General features: G+C 47.3%; 1 protein-coding gene across 2 annotated transcripts in view; it reads left to right on the top strand.

The window, feature by feature from the left end:
- LOC139061284 (protein NLRC3-like) overlaps window positions 1-15,327 on the top strand; it is a 63,161-nt gene that overhangs the window by 21,554 nt on the left and 26,280 nt on the right. Inside the window, exons 4-6 of one of the 2 annotated variants that reach the window (XM_070541008.1) lie at window positions 4,200-4,335; window positions 11,274-11,441; window positions 13,874-14,026. In XM_070541008.1, coding sequence (XP_070397109.1) covers window positions 4,200-4,335; window positions 11,274-11,441; window positions 13,874-14,026 — 457 coding nt within the window. The remainder of the gene's footprint in view (window positions 1-4,199; window positions 4,336-11,273; window positions 11,442-13,873; window positions 14,027-15,327) is intronic. The other variant, XM_070541009.1, reaches the window with a different exon arrangement.

The raw sequence follows: 15,327 nt of genomic DNA on the forward strand, positions 1-15,327 counted from the left end.
CATACCTTAGTCCTGCGCAGATAAAGTAAATCCAAAACCATAGTTGAACAAAGACTGAAACTGAAAAGAAACCCCAGAACAAAGCATGGAGTAGATTTTCACGCCACCCAAACACAGAAAATCTAATAGAACTTAAGCGGTGCAAGGCAAATGGCCGTCGTATCCGCCGAGTGTCGAAAAGAGAAAGCTGGACACGCTACGTATCCTCCATAAACTCATACCCAGATGTTAGCCAAGTGTATAATAGGTTATGTATTTATTTATTTATTTCAGAATACTGCAGGCCAACAGTTATGGCCCATGCAGGAGGGGCTATAGAAGGCATGTAAATACACTGGAACATCAAAAAATAGAAAGAAAGAACGGCAGTTTAACAGATTGCCGCTAACAGACAAGCAGAAAAATATGTATACACATGTACATATTCATATATATATATGCTTTCGCACATATGCAGCTCTCATTCACTCAAACAAATGCTCTTCTAGAGCTTTAACAAAATTAGCGGACTGGAAGATGGCCCCTGGAAGACAGTTCCAGTCGGAAACGGTCCTCGGAAAAAAACTGTGTTTGAATGTTTCAGTTCTTGCAAAAATTGGTTCCAGTAAATGGCTTCCTGTGTGGTGTGTTCGTCTAGACGATAACTGTTTAAGTTCTGTGGGATGCGAAATGTTTAGTTTATGTGCTAAAAGGTTATGCAAAAACAACAAACTATACTAAAAGGGCAACATCCAAATTGTTTTCCTCTCATCACTGGCTCTGCCAATACTATAGAAGATCAAGCAAACACCATTGGTGACCACTTTCAGAGTGTATCAAGCTACGAAAATTATACCGAAAAGTTCTTACACCATAAAAAATTGCTGAAAATATCCCTCTGCGTCCAACCAAGTTGTCACCAGAAGGCCACAACAAGCCTCTAACAATCCATAAACTCAAGCTTGCCCTAGGCTCTTGTGGCAGCTCGGCTCCAGGTTCTGACACAATAACATGAAATAATCAAGAATCTGCCTTGTGAGACCCTAAACTGCATCTTAGGTCTCTATAATAAGATTTTTGCAACAGGTCATATACCGTCAGCTTGGAAGGAAGCAATAGTCGTGCCAATACTCAAACACGGCAAAGATCCTTCCTTAGTTAACAGTTACAGATCAATTGCACTGACAAGCTGTTTACGTAAGGTATTTGAAAAAATGATAAACCGTCGCCTTGTGTTCTTTTTGGAATATAATAGTATATTGCATCCTCAACAATCTGGCTTCCGAAGAGCAAGGTCTACAACCGATAATCTTGTTCTCCTTGAGTCATATGTACGTGATGCATTTGTACACAGCCAATACTGTCTGTCTGTATTTCATCTTGAGAAGGCATATGACACTGCCTGGCGATACCGTATTCTGCAAGACCTGGCGTCCTATGGAATTGGTGGTTATATGCTGAAGATATTGCAGAATTACCCATCTGAAAGGAAGTTCCGCGTAAGAATTGGCAGTGTACTTTCGCGCACTTTTGTTCAAGAAAACGGCGTACCACAGAGAGGAGTGCTAACTTGCACACTTTTTCTAATTAAAATGAACTCTCTCCGCTGTGCTATACCATCCATGGTGTCTTATTCTGTCTATGTGGATGACATCCAAGTCAGTTTTAAATCTTGCAATTTGTCCATGTGTGAACGCCAGATACAGTTAACTATTAATCGGCTCACCAAATGGGCAGACGAAAATGGGTTTAAATTCAGTGCAGAAAAAACTACCTGTGTGCTGTTTTCCCGACGAAGAAGGGAATGTCCTGACCCTTGCATTACGATGAATGGGAGAAGCCTGTTAATTAGAAAGGAACAAACATTTTGGGTTGTAATCTTCGATACTAAGCTAACCTTAATGCAGCATTTAAAATAGTTGAAACTGAAATGTGTTAAAACAATGAACCTTTTAAAGATTCTATCTCATCAGTCGTGGGGAACAGATAGGCACTGTCTCCTACTTCTTTTTAAAAGCCTTGTGTTGTCACGCATAGACTATGGATGTATTGTTTATCAGTCGGCTTCAAAGACAGCACTTAAGCTACTCGATCCTATGGATCCCTTAGGTATCCGCCTAGCACTTGGTGCCTTTCGTACGAGACCTGTCCAAAGTCTCTATGCAGAGTCGGATCAGTGGCCACTGGCTTATCAGCGCACATATCTCGGAGTCACCTATGCAATAAAAACGATGTCGCTAAAACAGCATCCATGCAAAGCACTCATAAATAATCTGTCCACAAATCAATTGTACTTAAACCAGCCTTCTCACGTCCCGCCGTTCCCATTAGCGCTAATGTCTGTTGGGGAAAAACTTGCAATAGTATTCACAGGTCTGCAGAAAAGTGACTATGCTGAACCCATCCCACCTTGGGAGCAATGTCCTGTCACTTGTGACTTGTCCTTTAGACAGCTTAAGAAAAAGAGTTGTCCATGTGCCCTCATCCAGCAACATTTCATGACTCTTGAAGACAAGTACAGATCTACTGCATTTTTCACTGGTGCTTTAAAATTTGCAAATTCGGTATCATGTGCAGCCCATGGCCAAAGCTTCTTCAACTCTAAAGCCTTGCATAAACATAGCAGCATCTTTACAGCGGAAGCATACGGTATTCTGATAACTGTTGAGCATACAGTAGAGCACAAAATACAAAAGTCTATAATATACACAGATTCTTTAAGTGTTGTCACAGCCCTGTCCTGTGCCAAAGCAAGCCGAAACCCTCAACATGCTCCTTAAACACATCCACGTAGCGTATAAACAAAACCTAGCTCTTGTTGTATGCTAGGTGCCAGGCCACTCTGGGATCGCAGGCAATGAAATGGCGGAAAAAAAATGCTGGGGATGCGGCTCATCGGGATACAATTGATGTAAGCTGGGTAACTGGTGTAGATATGAAACCTGCGGAACGAAAGGCGCTCCATAATTATTGGCAAGCTGAGTGGGACAAGGCAGTTGCAAATAAGCTGCAGCTGCTTAAACCGCAATTAACTAAATTTTTCCCACTGAAGCTTGATAGACACACCGAAGTCACCCTGGCACGACTCAGATTAGGACACACTTATGGCACACACAAACACCTGTTGACTGCAACTGACCCACCGACGTGCACACGCTGCGCTGAGAACCTAACCATCCTATATGTCCTCATTCAATGTCCTCAACTTCACCGACACTGATTGGCTCATTTTAGAGAACTCTACTCACACCATATACCCCCCATCCCTCGATGTTCTTATCAGAGGATGCAATTTTCAACTTTAAAAGAGTGCTTAATTATCTTGCAGAAGTTAACTTTTTGGACATCATCTCATACCATCCTAACCTTCAGATTGTGTCTCACAGGTGAAGTACAATCTGATGCACAAAAGTATGTCTGAGCTCTTGCACTTCATGCGTAGGCAAGAATTGTACAGCAAGAGACTCGGGCAATGCGCAATAATTTACCATGTGTGCCCATAACCAAAACATTTGAGGCTTTACATTTATCTTCGTAGTTATTTTAGAATTCATTCACTAGTATTTATATTTTTGTTACGCGTAGGCCTCTATACCGCCTCTATTTTAAGTCATAGCCCTAAACGCAGAATTCTACTAAACGAAAACACATGGCCAATGCACTCCAACCATCATCAGAGGTGTTACCGTAAAGTCCATATTCGGCGTGCGTTCGACTCCGCGAGCATTGAAGGAATATAAAGAATTCGTTTCCCCGTTCTAGACAGGAACATTCCCAGAGGCAGATGTGTAGTTCCCAAGTTAGCGTCAACGACTGCCTTGGTAGAGCGGCACGCACCAACTGGCCCACACCTAGTGAGTATGGTTCACTGAAGAGCAGCACAGAGCAGCTGGCAGATACCCACTCAAGCACCAGCATTCGAGTATTTGTTACCCATTGACCCCGGATGGCGGTAAGATGGTTAGACCAAAAAAGAAAGACGGATGGATGGATGGATGGCTGCCCTCAGAATGCTAATGTCGCATTAGAAAAGTGTAGAAAGAAAGGAAAATGAACTTTCTGGGTTCCTAGTTGGCACTTTGTTGACGCGGCAAGTGTACACAAGTGAGAAAAGGAAACAAGCGCCTACGGACACTGAGCTCTGCAAAGCATTAACCGCTACATTTTGGTCCCTTGTTTTCATACATTTTCCCGGTTCTCATTATCATCTTTATGTGCAGGTGCGTTACTTGCGTCTTCTTGGACATGTCTGCTATGACAGTCGAAAGAGACATCGTATGGCACGCCCTCATGACTGGCGCTCAGGGCGTCAAGTGGCTCGAGTACAGACCGTATTTCGCCGATCTACAAAGCCGGGTGAGTGCTCACACAACGCACAGAGAACCTTTCTTTACTGATGTCGGACTGAGTGCTAGAGCCACGTGTGCTGCGCATAAGCACCAGTGTCGAGAACACGAAATTATTACTGCTGCAAAGACTGCGACAAAAAGTGACAACTTGTGCTGTTGCATCAGGGACTGCGTGCGCTTCAATACGGAGATAACACTTGAGAAACGTCTGAGAAAAGCCTTGCTTCATGAAAAAGCGCAACTTCCACGTAGCTAAACATTTTGAGGAACTATGGACCATGCATGTCAATGTAACTAAACTCCGCAACGAAGGAACCTACGAACGAGCGTTTTTCTTGCCGAACGCTCCACTACCACCAACTAACATTGCACAACACGAAGTTCACGCGCTATAGCAGGCGAGTATCACATAGCTCTAAAGTTGGCGTTTGGTGTAAAACATGTCCCGGTAATCTGTTGCCCAAGAGCGCAGTTCTTTGCACCACCACCTTATCGCAGGACCGGCCACCGACCATCCACCCGGGGCCAACCACAAAAACGGGCGAAATAGGCCCCGAAAGCGATTGCCTTGATATTGATATTGACGCAAAAGCACAGAGCTTAATATGCGTCAAAGTGGTAACAATAGAAGGCATTAATGAAATTCTTTAAATTTTTGGCCTATTTATCAGACGATTGATCCAAATGCATTCCTCCGCCATGCAGTTCGAGAGAGTCAGTCCGCGAAATAATGAATTCTGGGCAGCTTCTTCAGCTAGTCAACCTAAAATTAACGGCGAAATATTCCGTGTTTGTTTCAACTTTCGCACGGGCTAATCGGTAGCGTGGCGCTTTACGCATCCTTGTCGGGCAAGCGCGAAGAGAGCGAGGTTATTGCTAGCGAAGGGCAGTGGCTTCATGCTTATGCGCAAGCGAAGACAACAAAACAACTGTAATGACACTGGCGTGATCGCGATGAAATGATGAAGATGCTATAGAATGGACTATCAAACGACGTATATCGCTTGATGGCGAAGACGACTGCATTACGGTGAATCCGTAAACCATTTCGAATTTCAGGTCACCGTCCGTTGTGAGATGCCTGTCGTCATTTCTGGCGTTGCAATCATTCCAGCCCCGATATGGAGTACTTGCAAGCAAACTGCCTTTCTTCTGTCCCCACTGCTCTAGAAAACCGGTGCGCCACCATTTCCTTCAATTTCGGGGAGCTACAAAATACGGCAGAATCCATCTCACGATGACTCCAGACATTAATTGGCTTTGCATACACTCAATATGGCGACAAAACGTATTGCCACCGTCGAAAACGAGTTGTGTATCAGGCGTATACTATAGCGAGACTCCAATTAATGAGTCAGCATTTTTAGGACAAATGAAGCATTTTCAGGGGGCTAGGTCTGTAACCGATTTCCCACCTGCCTGTGCCACTACGAAGGCCGCGGTCCAACGGAAAGTACATGGGGCTGCTGTGCTGAGGTAATAGGGTTCCAAACCAACCATTGGACAAACTTGAATCACTGAGTATGGGGCACTGTGTACAAGTGTGCCACTCTTCAACGAAACTTTTTCGCTCTGAAATGGGTTACTGTAGGTTGCGGGACTAGGTGGTTATTGCTCTTCGGAGAAACTGTGGGACGCCGACCTTGAAGCACTCCGTAGGTGCCAATTTTAGTGAGCAGGAAATCCGGCTCGCCGGTGGGACGTGCGCGGCTTGATTCCCACCGCCGGACCCCCATTGGTTTATAAGACGGGTGCAAGTAGCCCACGGCTGGGCGTCCGGCTTTCCAGGGGTGTGTTGCTTGGGAGAAAAAGGGGAGGTTTGGGCCACCTCCCATGGCGACTATTTCCCAAATGGCGCCCTAAATGCATCTATTGAGATGGGGACGCCTTCGGGTTGGGGACAAATACCATTTTCGAAACGTTGATGTCCCATAACTGTCGAGCACCAGGCTGGCATCGTGCTTGAACCCATTTTACCGGTAGGTACCCGGTGGCAGCCCTTGTTTACACAGCTGCGGCAGATGGTCTTGAACAAGGCAGTCTGTGGTTGGACAAGAGCCGCCCAGAAATTATGCCTCTCACGCGAAATTTCTATTCAGCCCCCTTTCGAGATGTGAGCCCCAGAAAAAGCCCACCACCAGGCCAAAGGACAATCTTTACCCGTTAGAAAAAAAGCCCGTGGGTCTCCGGGGGCACCGGAATTTGAGCTCCCTTCCTCGCGCATACGAGGCGGGTGCTGTACCGCTCGGCCACCGCTGCGGAGAAAAACTGAGATCAAAAAGCCCGCTTGCCGCATAACGCGTTTCCAAGCCTTCGCACACACAGGCACGAGATGCATTTCAAAGGCCAAGCGGAGGGGACTATACTCTGTTCCATACATAGCAGTCAACGCTGTGGAGGCTTGAGGGGTTTCTTGCAGTGGCTTAGTTAGCATTTGGATATAGTTCCACGTTTTCCGACCGCAATTGTGCGCAACTGTTTTTAACGTAGGCTCAGTATTAAATGAAACAAGTTTTAATTCTTAGAAACATTTACACTGTGGCACACGGCTGCTGAAGCGTTGTTTTATATTTTTAGTGTTCTTGTTCTTTTTCGTTCGCTCGCCCTGCGCGCATGCTCGCGCGAGCGAACGCTGTTGGCGCGCAGCCAACCATGGGCGGCACGCGCCGACTGATAACTTTTCTTGACCGAACTTCTTGCGTAGTTTCAGTAGCGTTAGCTGCTATGTATGGAACGGAGTATAGATAGCACTGAGTGTTTTATGGGAGTACGTACAGGAACCCCGCCTAAGTACACGCCTAATACATAACTTGTATCGACAGTGGCAGCACGCTGTGTCGCTATATTGTATCAATGTTAACACATTAACATCGACTGTCGTAGTGAGATGGGTTGTGCCACAATTTTTTTTCGTGCTTTCCTCAGAACACTTGACGCCATCTAGCGGGTCCACAGCGAACGCTGCGTAGGGCCTCCGAAATGCCTTGCTCGCCAGTGCGGGCGAACGCTGATAAACCATGCGTCGTGGTTGCTTAGTGGCTACGGTGTTGGGCTGCCAAGCTCGAGGTCGTGAGATCAGTTGCCGGCCATGGCGGCCGCCTTTCGATGGGCACGAAATGCGAAGACATCCGCGTACTTAGATTTGGGTGCACTTTAAAGAGCCCCAGGTGGCCTAAGTTTCCGCAGTCCCCCCACTACGACGTGCCTCATAATCAGATCGTGGATTTGGTCCCTAAAGCACCATGATATAAACGATGGTAAACACGTGAAGCGGCAACCGCGCTCCTCCCTCGCACTTCTTTCTAGCCAAGCTGCGCCATCGAGTGGGGCTGCTGAGTATTCCGTGCTTGCCCATGGATGGATGGATGGATGGATGGATGGACGGATGGATGGACGGATGGACGGACGGACGGACGGACGGACGGACGGACGGACGGACGGACGGACGGACGGACGGACGGACGGACGGACGGAGGGACGGACGGACGGATGGATGGATGGATGGATGGATGGATGGATGGATGGATGGATGGATGGATGGATGGATGGATGGATGGATGGATGGGTGGATGGACGGACGGATGGACGGAAGGACGGAAGGATAGATGGATGGATGGATGGATGGATGGATGGATGGATGGATGGATGGACGGACGGACGGACGGACGGACGGACGGACGGACGGACGGACGGATGGATGTATGGATGTATGGATGGATGGACGGACGGACGGACGGACGGACGGACCGACGGACGGACCGACGGACGGACGGACGGATGGATGGATGGATGGATGGATGGATGGATGGATGGATGGATGGATGGATGGATGGATGGATGGACGGACGGACGGATGGACGGATGGACGGATGGACGGATGGATGGATGGATGGATGGATGGATGGATGGATGGACGGATGGATGGTGTACAGCAAGTTTGAACCTTAGACCACCGTAAGGTTGTCAGCAATAGAGGAACCAAATACGTCCCAGGGTGACGGAGCAGACGTACGGATGGCACTGAGCGGTGGCGCAGTGCGTGTCACTAGCGTCGTAGGGCACGTGCATAACTTGCGCGGCTTCAGTGGCTTCCACGTTGCCAAGACACTCCCCTAGCAGCAGCATCACCGTGCATCGGGACGGGTACCTACCAAAGATAGCGCTGTATCCCTCACTGATTTCTACGGTCGCAAAATATAGCAGTAGACGTTTTCGCACGATAAAGCGGTCGGATGGAGAAAGTAGTGCAGCTATGTCGGAACGGCTCCTGCAATGTGGTGTCTGACTGTGGTGTCATTTTTTACGGGTGACTTGTTCAAAGTGGAAGGACTGTCGGCCAACGTCATGTATGACAAAGGCAAGAGTTCTATTTCGGCGCGTGCACAGTGAATCACGGCAATGTGGTGGGAGAGAAAATCTCAGCCTAAGATGAGGTCATCCGAGCAAGAGGAAATGAATTCGACGGCGTATAGAACGTCGGCAACGACAATACGAGTGGTGGACGCCGCTATGGGGTGAATACGCTGGGCGCTGGCTGTACGAAGGGACAGTCCAGAAAGAGGCGCCGTCACTTTTCGAAGCAAGCGGCTAAGTTGCGTGGTCATAACGGATACGGCGGTGCTAGTGTCCGAAAGCGCAGATGGGGGAACGACATCCACAAGCACGTCTGTCACATTCGATGTGCTTCATTGAGGGCTTTAAGATTTCGATAGCGTCATAGTCCGTGCCTCACGGACTGCGACGACTAGTTTTCATCCTCGCGAGCGATGGGACGAGGTCGCATCGGTGATAGTGAGCGATTACGTGGAGAAGGTGAACGACGAGTGACGGGCCTTGGGCGTACTGCCGGGGATGAGTCAGAAAGAAGGTCATCATATTGGCGCGGAGAACCGGCAAGATGGCTTGTTGGGTATGATGCCGTGTTTGAAGGCTGAACACGATTGCAAGAACATGTCACGTGGTTGGAACAGCTGCACGCAAAGCAAATGCGTCGGTTGTGCGAAGTGTGCCACCTACTTGCTGCGGCAGTTCCCATCCATGGCACAGGAGGCATTGTACGGGGTGGCTAGTAGAATGTTCGCGCGGCGGGTCGTGGTCGGGGTCTAGACGTGACGTCGGCGTAGCTGAGAGGCGCACATTGCGGAAGTGGTTGGCGCGAGGCGACGACATCGGCGTAGCTGAGATCCGTGGGCCATGATAGCGCACGAATTTGTAGGGTCCGGGTGACGACGTCTGCGGGGTTGAGAGGTGTAGTCGCAGGAACATTACGGCAGTGCCTAGGTAAAGCCGCATTGACCTCGTGATCAATGGCGCAACGGAGCGAAGGCACAAAACCTGAGAAAGGCTCCTGCACAAAGGCTGCGCAAAGATGAGCAAGGATAGTTGGCGGGCAACTTTCTCATGTACGAACGCCTTCATTTCCTCGAGCAATGCAGACTGGTCAAAAATTGTAGTCAGGCCAGCGAGGGTTCGACGCGCGATGAAGAGCGACGGGTCAACGATCGCTGCTGCCGTAACTCATCGTAGCTTTAGCTCAATGTCATGATTTCGGCCACGGAGCGAGGATTCTTGGCGACCAAGATGTTGAAGGTGTCGTGCTTGATACATTTCAAAATATGACTTATGCTATGAGACTCCGCCATAGAGTCCATTTTCTTCGATAGGTCGACGATGTCTTCAATCCAACTGATAAGTGATTTACAAGCTGCTGACAGCGCACGTGCAGACGCTTCTCGACGCGCAGCTTACTAACAGCAGTGCGACCAAATACAGCGACAAGGGCAGTCTTGAAAGTGGACCAGATAGGGAAATCTGCTCCGTGGTTGCTGCGAAGTAGAGCAGCACATTGTTCAGTTTGGCGGGTTCGTCTCACATGTGCGCGCTAACCCTATCGTATGTGGCAAACCAGTCCTCCATATCGGTGTCAGCCACGCCAGTGAAGAGAGTAGGGTCGCAGTGACGACGTACACTAGGACATGCGATCGGTGCAAGAGTAGGTGCTTGCTGGGACGCATCCTGAGGCATGATAGATGGCAGCGTACGGGGTCATAGTTACAGAGTGGGAGGTTAGAGGTCACAGCAGTCTCCACTAAATGTCAAGGTGCTCATTTTATCGAGCTAGGAGCAGCGCAGCGGTGGCAGTCTAGGGAGAGCATGGACTCCAAGTGCGAGCGCCATTGACGAACAAAAGCGCTGAAGAAGGCGACCCACTTCAAGGCACGGGAGAGGACGACTTACTATATCGTTACAATCGTTCTCTACAATAGATATTTATAAATAGACAGACATATATAGGCATATATAGATAGATATTGATATATTGAGAGACAGACACAGACAGATGGACGGACGGACGGACGGACGGACGGACAGTGCACTTGACAGTCTTTCAGGGGCTAGGAATGCTGACCCATTGGCAACAGTATCACTCCGATACATTTTATCGCAAGTCAATTTCTAGAGTTTTCCCACAAAATAATCGATGTGCTTTTCACACAGACGGTACAAGTGCGTTCGGCCTCTTACTCATCAGTGTTTGCAGAGATGAATAGGTGGTGCTAGAGAGCCACTTATCATCTTAAGCCTATCTTTTATCCACTGTAGGAAGAATGCTTCTCCCTGCGATCTCCAATCACCCCTTACTTGCGCTACCTCATTTCAACTTCCGCCTGAAAAGTTTCTAATTTTATAAGCCCACTTAATTTGCTGTTGTCCTCAACTGCGCTTCCTTTCGCTAGACACCTGTTCTGTAAGTCTAATGATCCACCGGTTATCTGCCCTTAAGAAATGGCATGGTAACACTATCAAAGCAGTCCTATAGAGAGGTTGTAAGAACCTCTGGTGTTTTCATAAAAACGTGCTAAAGACGAAGACGAAAAGAACACATACGACAGGGCTCACGCTTCCCATCGACTTCTACTTCTCCTTACTCCCTTGTCACCTCAGAGGACATCGGTTCAGACAACCACGTGGTTCCAGACAGTGGCGGCCCTGACGAGCCTCAACATCCTGCATCTTTACTGCATTCACTTCACCGAGGAAATGGCGCTTACTCTTGGTGGTTACGTGATGAAAGCACCTGCGCTTGGTACACTCATGTTGATTAACATCAAGGTGAGTATTATGAAGAGTACTAAAGCATAAGGTGAAAAAGTATAACGGGCGTATTAGGTGTAAAAGGCACCTAAACAATTTCTCTAGTATCTTCCAATAGACAACAGACGCGATGAATCGGACGCTTCAGAATATGCATTTTCGCACTATATGCACACTGAGGTGCACGCTGTGTACTGTGGACACAGCGTATTAACCTGATTTTAGCTTATCACAAGCTCTTGTACAGTGCTCATTCTCTTCCTGTTTTGCTTTTTCCATTCCCTCTTTTACTCCCAGTGTAGTGTAGCAAACGGCACACATGTCAGGTTGACATCTCTGCCTTTCCTCTCCTTGCTTTCTCTCTCTCTCTCTATACGCAGCCTAACGCTTAACTTGTTTTGCTGTGTACTCCATGGTTGGAAAAAATTGTCGCAGTTTGGTCGAAAGGCGAGTCATTAATACCGACATCAATGTGTTGCACAACTGCACAAAGTGGGGCTTGTGGTTACATCGGCAGTACAAATTGCGGTAACCATTTGCTTACTATCTAAATTAGGGAGTGTGGTGTAACGAGCGGACAGGCAAGCATGAGTAGATTTCACGTAGTAAGCACCGCCACACTGTATTACAACGTGGGCCTGATGAACAGCCCAAATAAAGGGCAGTTAATTCTTCCACTGCCTCGTCCATCAATGCGTCTTCGATACCTTAGACTGTGTGACCTGCAGCACTATATTCGCATGCGAAGGCAACGCACATGCTGCCACCAGCTATATCCGCTCACGCGCTCTTTGCAACCGGCAGAGCTTGTTGTCTCCAAGATGGGGAGCGGCTGGCGGTAGAAAGATGCGCCATCCCCCACCCCCTCTCTGCCTAGTCGGCACGTGATCACGTTACCCCTGGTCTCACCTTCCTCCTGTCACTCACCTTGGGTGCGATCTTGTACGCGTTCCAAAATAGAACGGAGGCGGTTCGTTCCACCGAGCCAAATACGATTCGTCAATTTGAACCGTGCCGAATGCCATGACGTCAATTGTGACGTGATATCTGCTGTCAATCATTCCGTGTCGTCTGCTATCGGACGAACGGAACGGAACATACCGCCTATTTCATGACGTAAAGAACGAACCACCTCCGTTATATTTTGGAACGCGTACAAGATCGCACCCCTTGTGTGCGCTTTATCACGTGACTTTATCAAGCCGCCATCCTTCTGGGCCGTACCCTCGACGCTTGCCCTTGCACCCGCAGAATACGGCAAGCGGAATTCGATCTTATCGCACTTGGACTTCTTGCGGAACCCAATGGCAACGTCAACGTCGATGATGACGACGATCGTGTAGAGGTTACATATAACTGGGAAAAACGACATCTAGCGGGCCCCACTTTTCTAGCAAAATGCAATTCATGTCGATAGTGTCTTTGTGTCAAATGCGGCGTTCTTAAGAAAGTGAACCGTTAGGTCAGGCCCCACATTACCCAAATGCTCTTACGAGTGAACTGCTCGTAAGAAAAAATTCCCAGCCAATCCTGATGCTATGCGTATTTGCAGTGGCTGCTGGTTAATGTTAAGGTACACTTGTTATCGAAAAGCCTTCTGGATTCGGCCCCACGTTTGCTATTTTGTGCACTGTCACTTTCCACCGCTTCTGCAAATTACACTACGCTTGTGGATTCGAGCCAATTAAAAAGGCCTTACCAACCCGGTTGGCCAGTCAGAGCTTCCGAAAAGATCACAAATTCTACAATATGGGAAAACCTGGTGCTGTATGAATACAACTTCGAAACAACTCCACGGCAGTTGCATTCTGCTACTTGACACTAGGTCAATGTCTTTTTTTTACCAGGCCGTAGTACTTTTGGCTATGTTGCTGGCTCGGGAAAGGACGGGAAGGTGGTGGTGTATGGAGGACATAGGGCGTATTAACCTGTTTTTAACTAATATTGAGCGCTTGTTACGTCGTCTCCGGGGGCGCGCACACTGTGGGACTAAAGACTTCACAGAATAAGTCAAAATTATGATTGACACCATAATTCACGAGTCAGATAATAGGCATCTGTGTTCTAAGATCATATTACTGTGTAACAAAGAATTGCCGCTGAGCCAGGCGAATTTGCAGCACTCAGTGTTGGGCAGGATCCGGCGTTAGGCGACATGATTCAACAGTTCGAATTCGCAGTTTCAGCAACTGTGAAATTGATTACTTACAGCATAACTAGGATGCAGGAGTGATTGGTTGTGTTTTAGCATAGCGACTTTGGTTCAATCATGAATCCGTTTCGTAGGAAGCGCTGCCGATTCACCTGGCTGACCGGCGCTTATCCTTTGCCAAATACCTTTCGAGCGCGTGACAGTTTTTTAGGAGATACATGTTTTAGAAGGCATTTTCATCTATGCAACACACATTCTGCATCAGGGATGGAACGCTCTCAACTGGATATGCATGCAGGCTGATGACAACGACGCTGGCGCGTTCCTGGACTGCCTCGCCTTCAACCGCACTTTGAAGGTCCTATGTGTGCAAGAATCGTTCCTAGTCGCGCGGAAGGGCCAGGCTCTGGCAGAAGTCGTCCGAGACCACGTGGCACTTGAGAAACTTGAAGTAAGGCATATCGCACGATTATTTTACAAATCCTGAGCTGAAGTTTTATTTTACCAGCTCAATTCATGAGTTTAAACATAGTTTTTTTTTTACGCGTAACTGTCCAGGAGCTCTAGGATTAAAGACAAACGGGGTCTCCTGACTAAACCGTGGTGCGATGTTACTCATTTTTAATGGCTTATTTTAAAGACATATGAATTTAGGCATAAAAAGAGTAAGCAAGACATGACAAGGGCGCAAACAATGACACTGATACTAGTAGGGATCAGCACAGAAATAAGCCGCGAAACGTTCTCCGAGATATAGAAGTTCATTTGAATGTTTACATGCTTGATAATAAGTATACCTTCAATAGCATTTTACAACGCATACTTGCCTTTAAATTCATTACCTAACGAAGGGCACGAAAAAACAATAACAAATAAGTATTGAGGCTGCATATGCGATATGTTATGTGATCATAAAAATACTTTCCAGGTGATTATTTCTTCTAGGTCACAAAATAAATGTGGTAGCGCTTGTTCACATCTAGATCAACAAAATATTGCTTTCCTAGAGCGTTTCTCTTACGTGCATAAAAGCGTGAAGACTTCTTTGTGAACGCCACGAACGAGAACAATAAACTACTGAATTCGCAGTTCTGAAAGACTGTGGTATTTTAACGTTTTACGCCAAAAAAGGCAAGAATTATCACTACCTACGATTGAATTTTACAGATTTAGACAGCAAATGCATTTCATATTTGGGTAGCGGCACTGGCGTAGCCGCTACCCAAATATAAAACAAAGAAATTTTGGGGATTTCACGCGCATTAAGTTATTTTCACTTCATACTCAATGTTGAATTACTCATGTTTAATACTTGCCGTGGTTGTAAGGCATTCAACACGTTCGTCTACAGCTTATTGCCATGAATATAGGCAAATAGCTTCTATCGCTAGCGGTCACATCTTGTTTCAACATTACAACTGTACTCTGACGCAACGGCAATGTGACTCTTGTCTGCATATATATGAAACGGCATTCTACGTGAGTGTCAGGGAAATATGTTACGTGCAATACAAATAAATGTTCCTTCTAAATAGACCACTCCGGAACATCACACCCATAAGATAGCCCAATTTAAACCCTTCCTCAGTATTTGAAGCATTTTGGCTTTTTGTCAAGGGCCCAGAGCACGCTGCATTTGCACGAGCTACGCTCCATTCGCCAGACCCGTGTGCGCCGGCGTGAGTTGCGGGGAGTAATTTGGATACTTTTGCTTCGCAAAATCTACCTTTTCCTAGGTACTACGAAGGAGGG

Source organism: Dermacentor albipictus, chromosome 6 (assembly GCF_038994185.2).
Source record: "Dermacentor albipictus isolate Rhodes 1998 colony chromosome 6, USDA_Dalb.pri_finalv2, whole genome shotgun sequence".
NCBI classification, from domain to species: Eukaryota; Metazoa; Arthropoda; class Arachnida; order Ixodida; family Ixodidae; genus Dermacentor; species Dermacentor albipictus.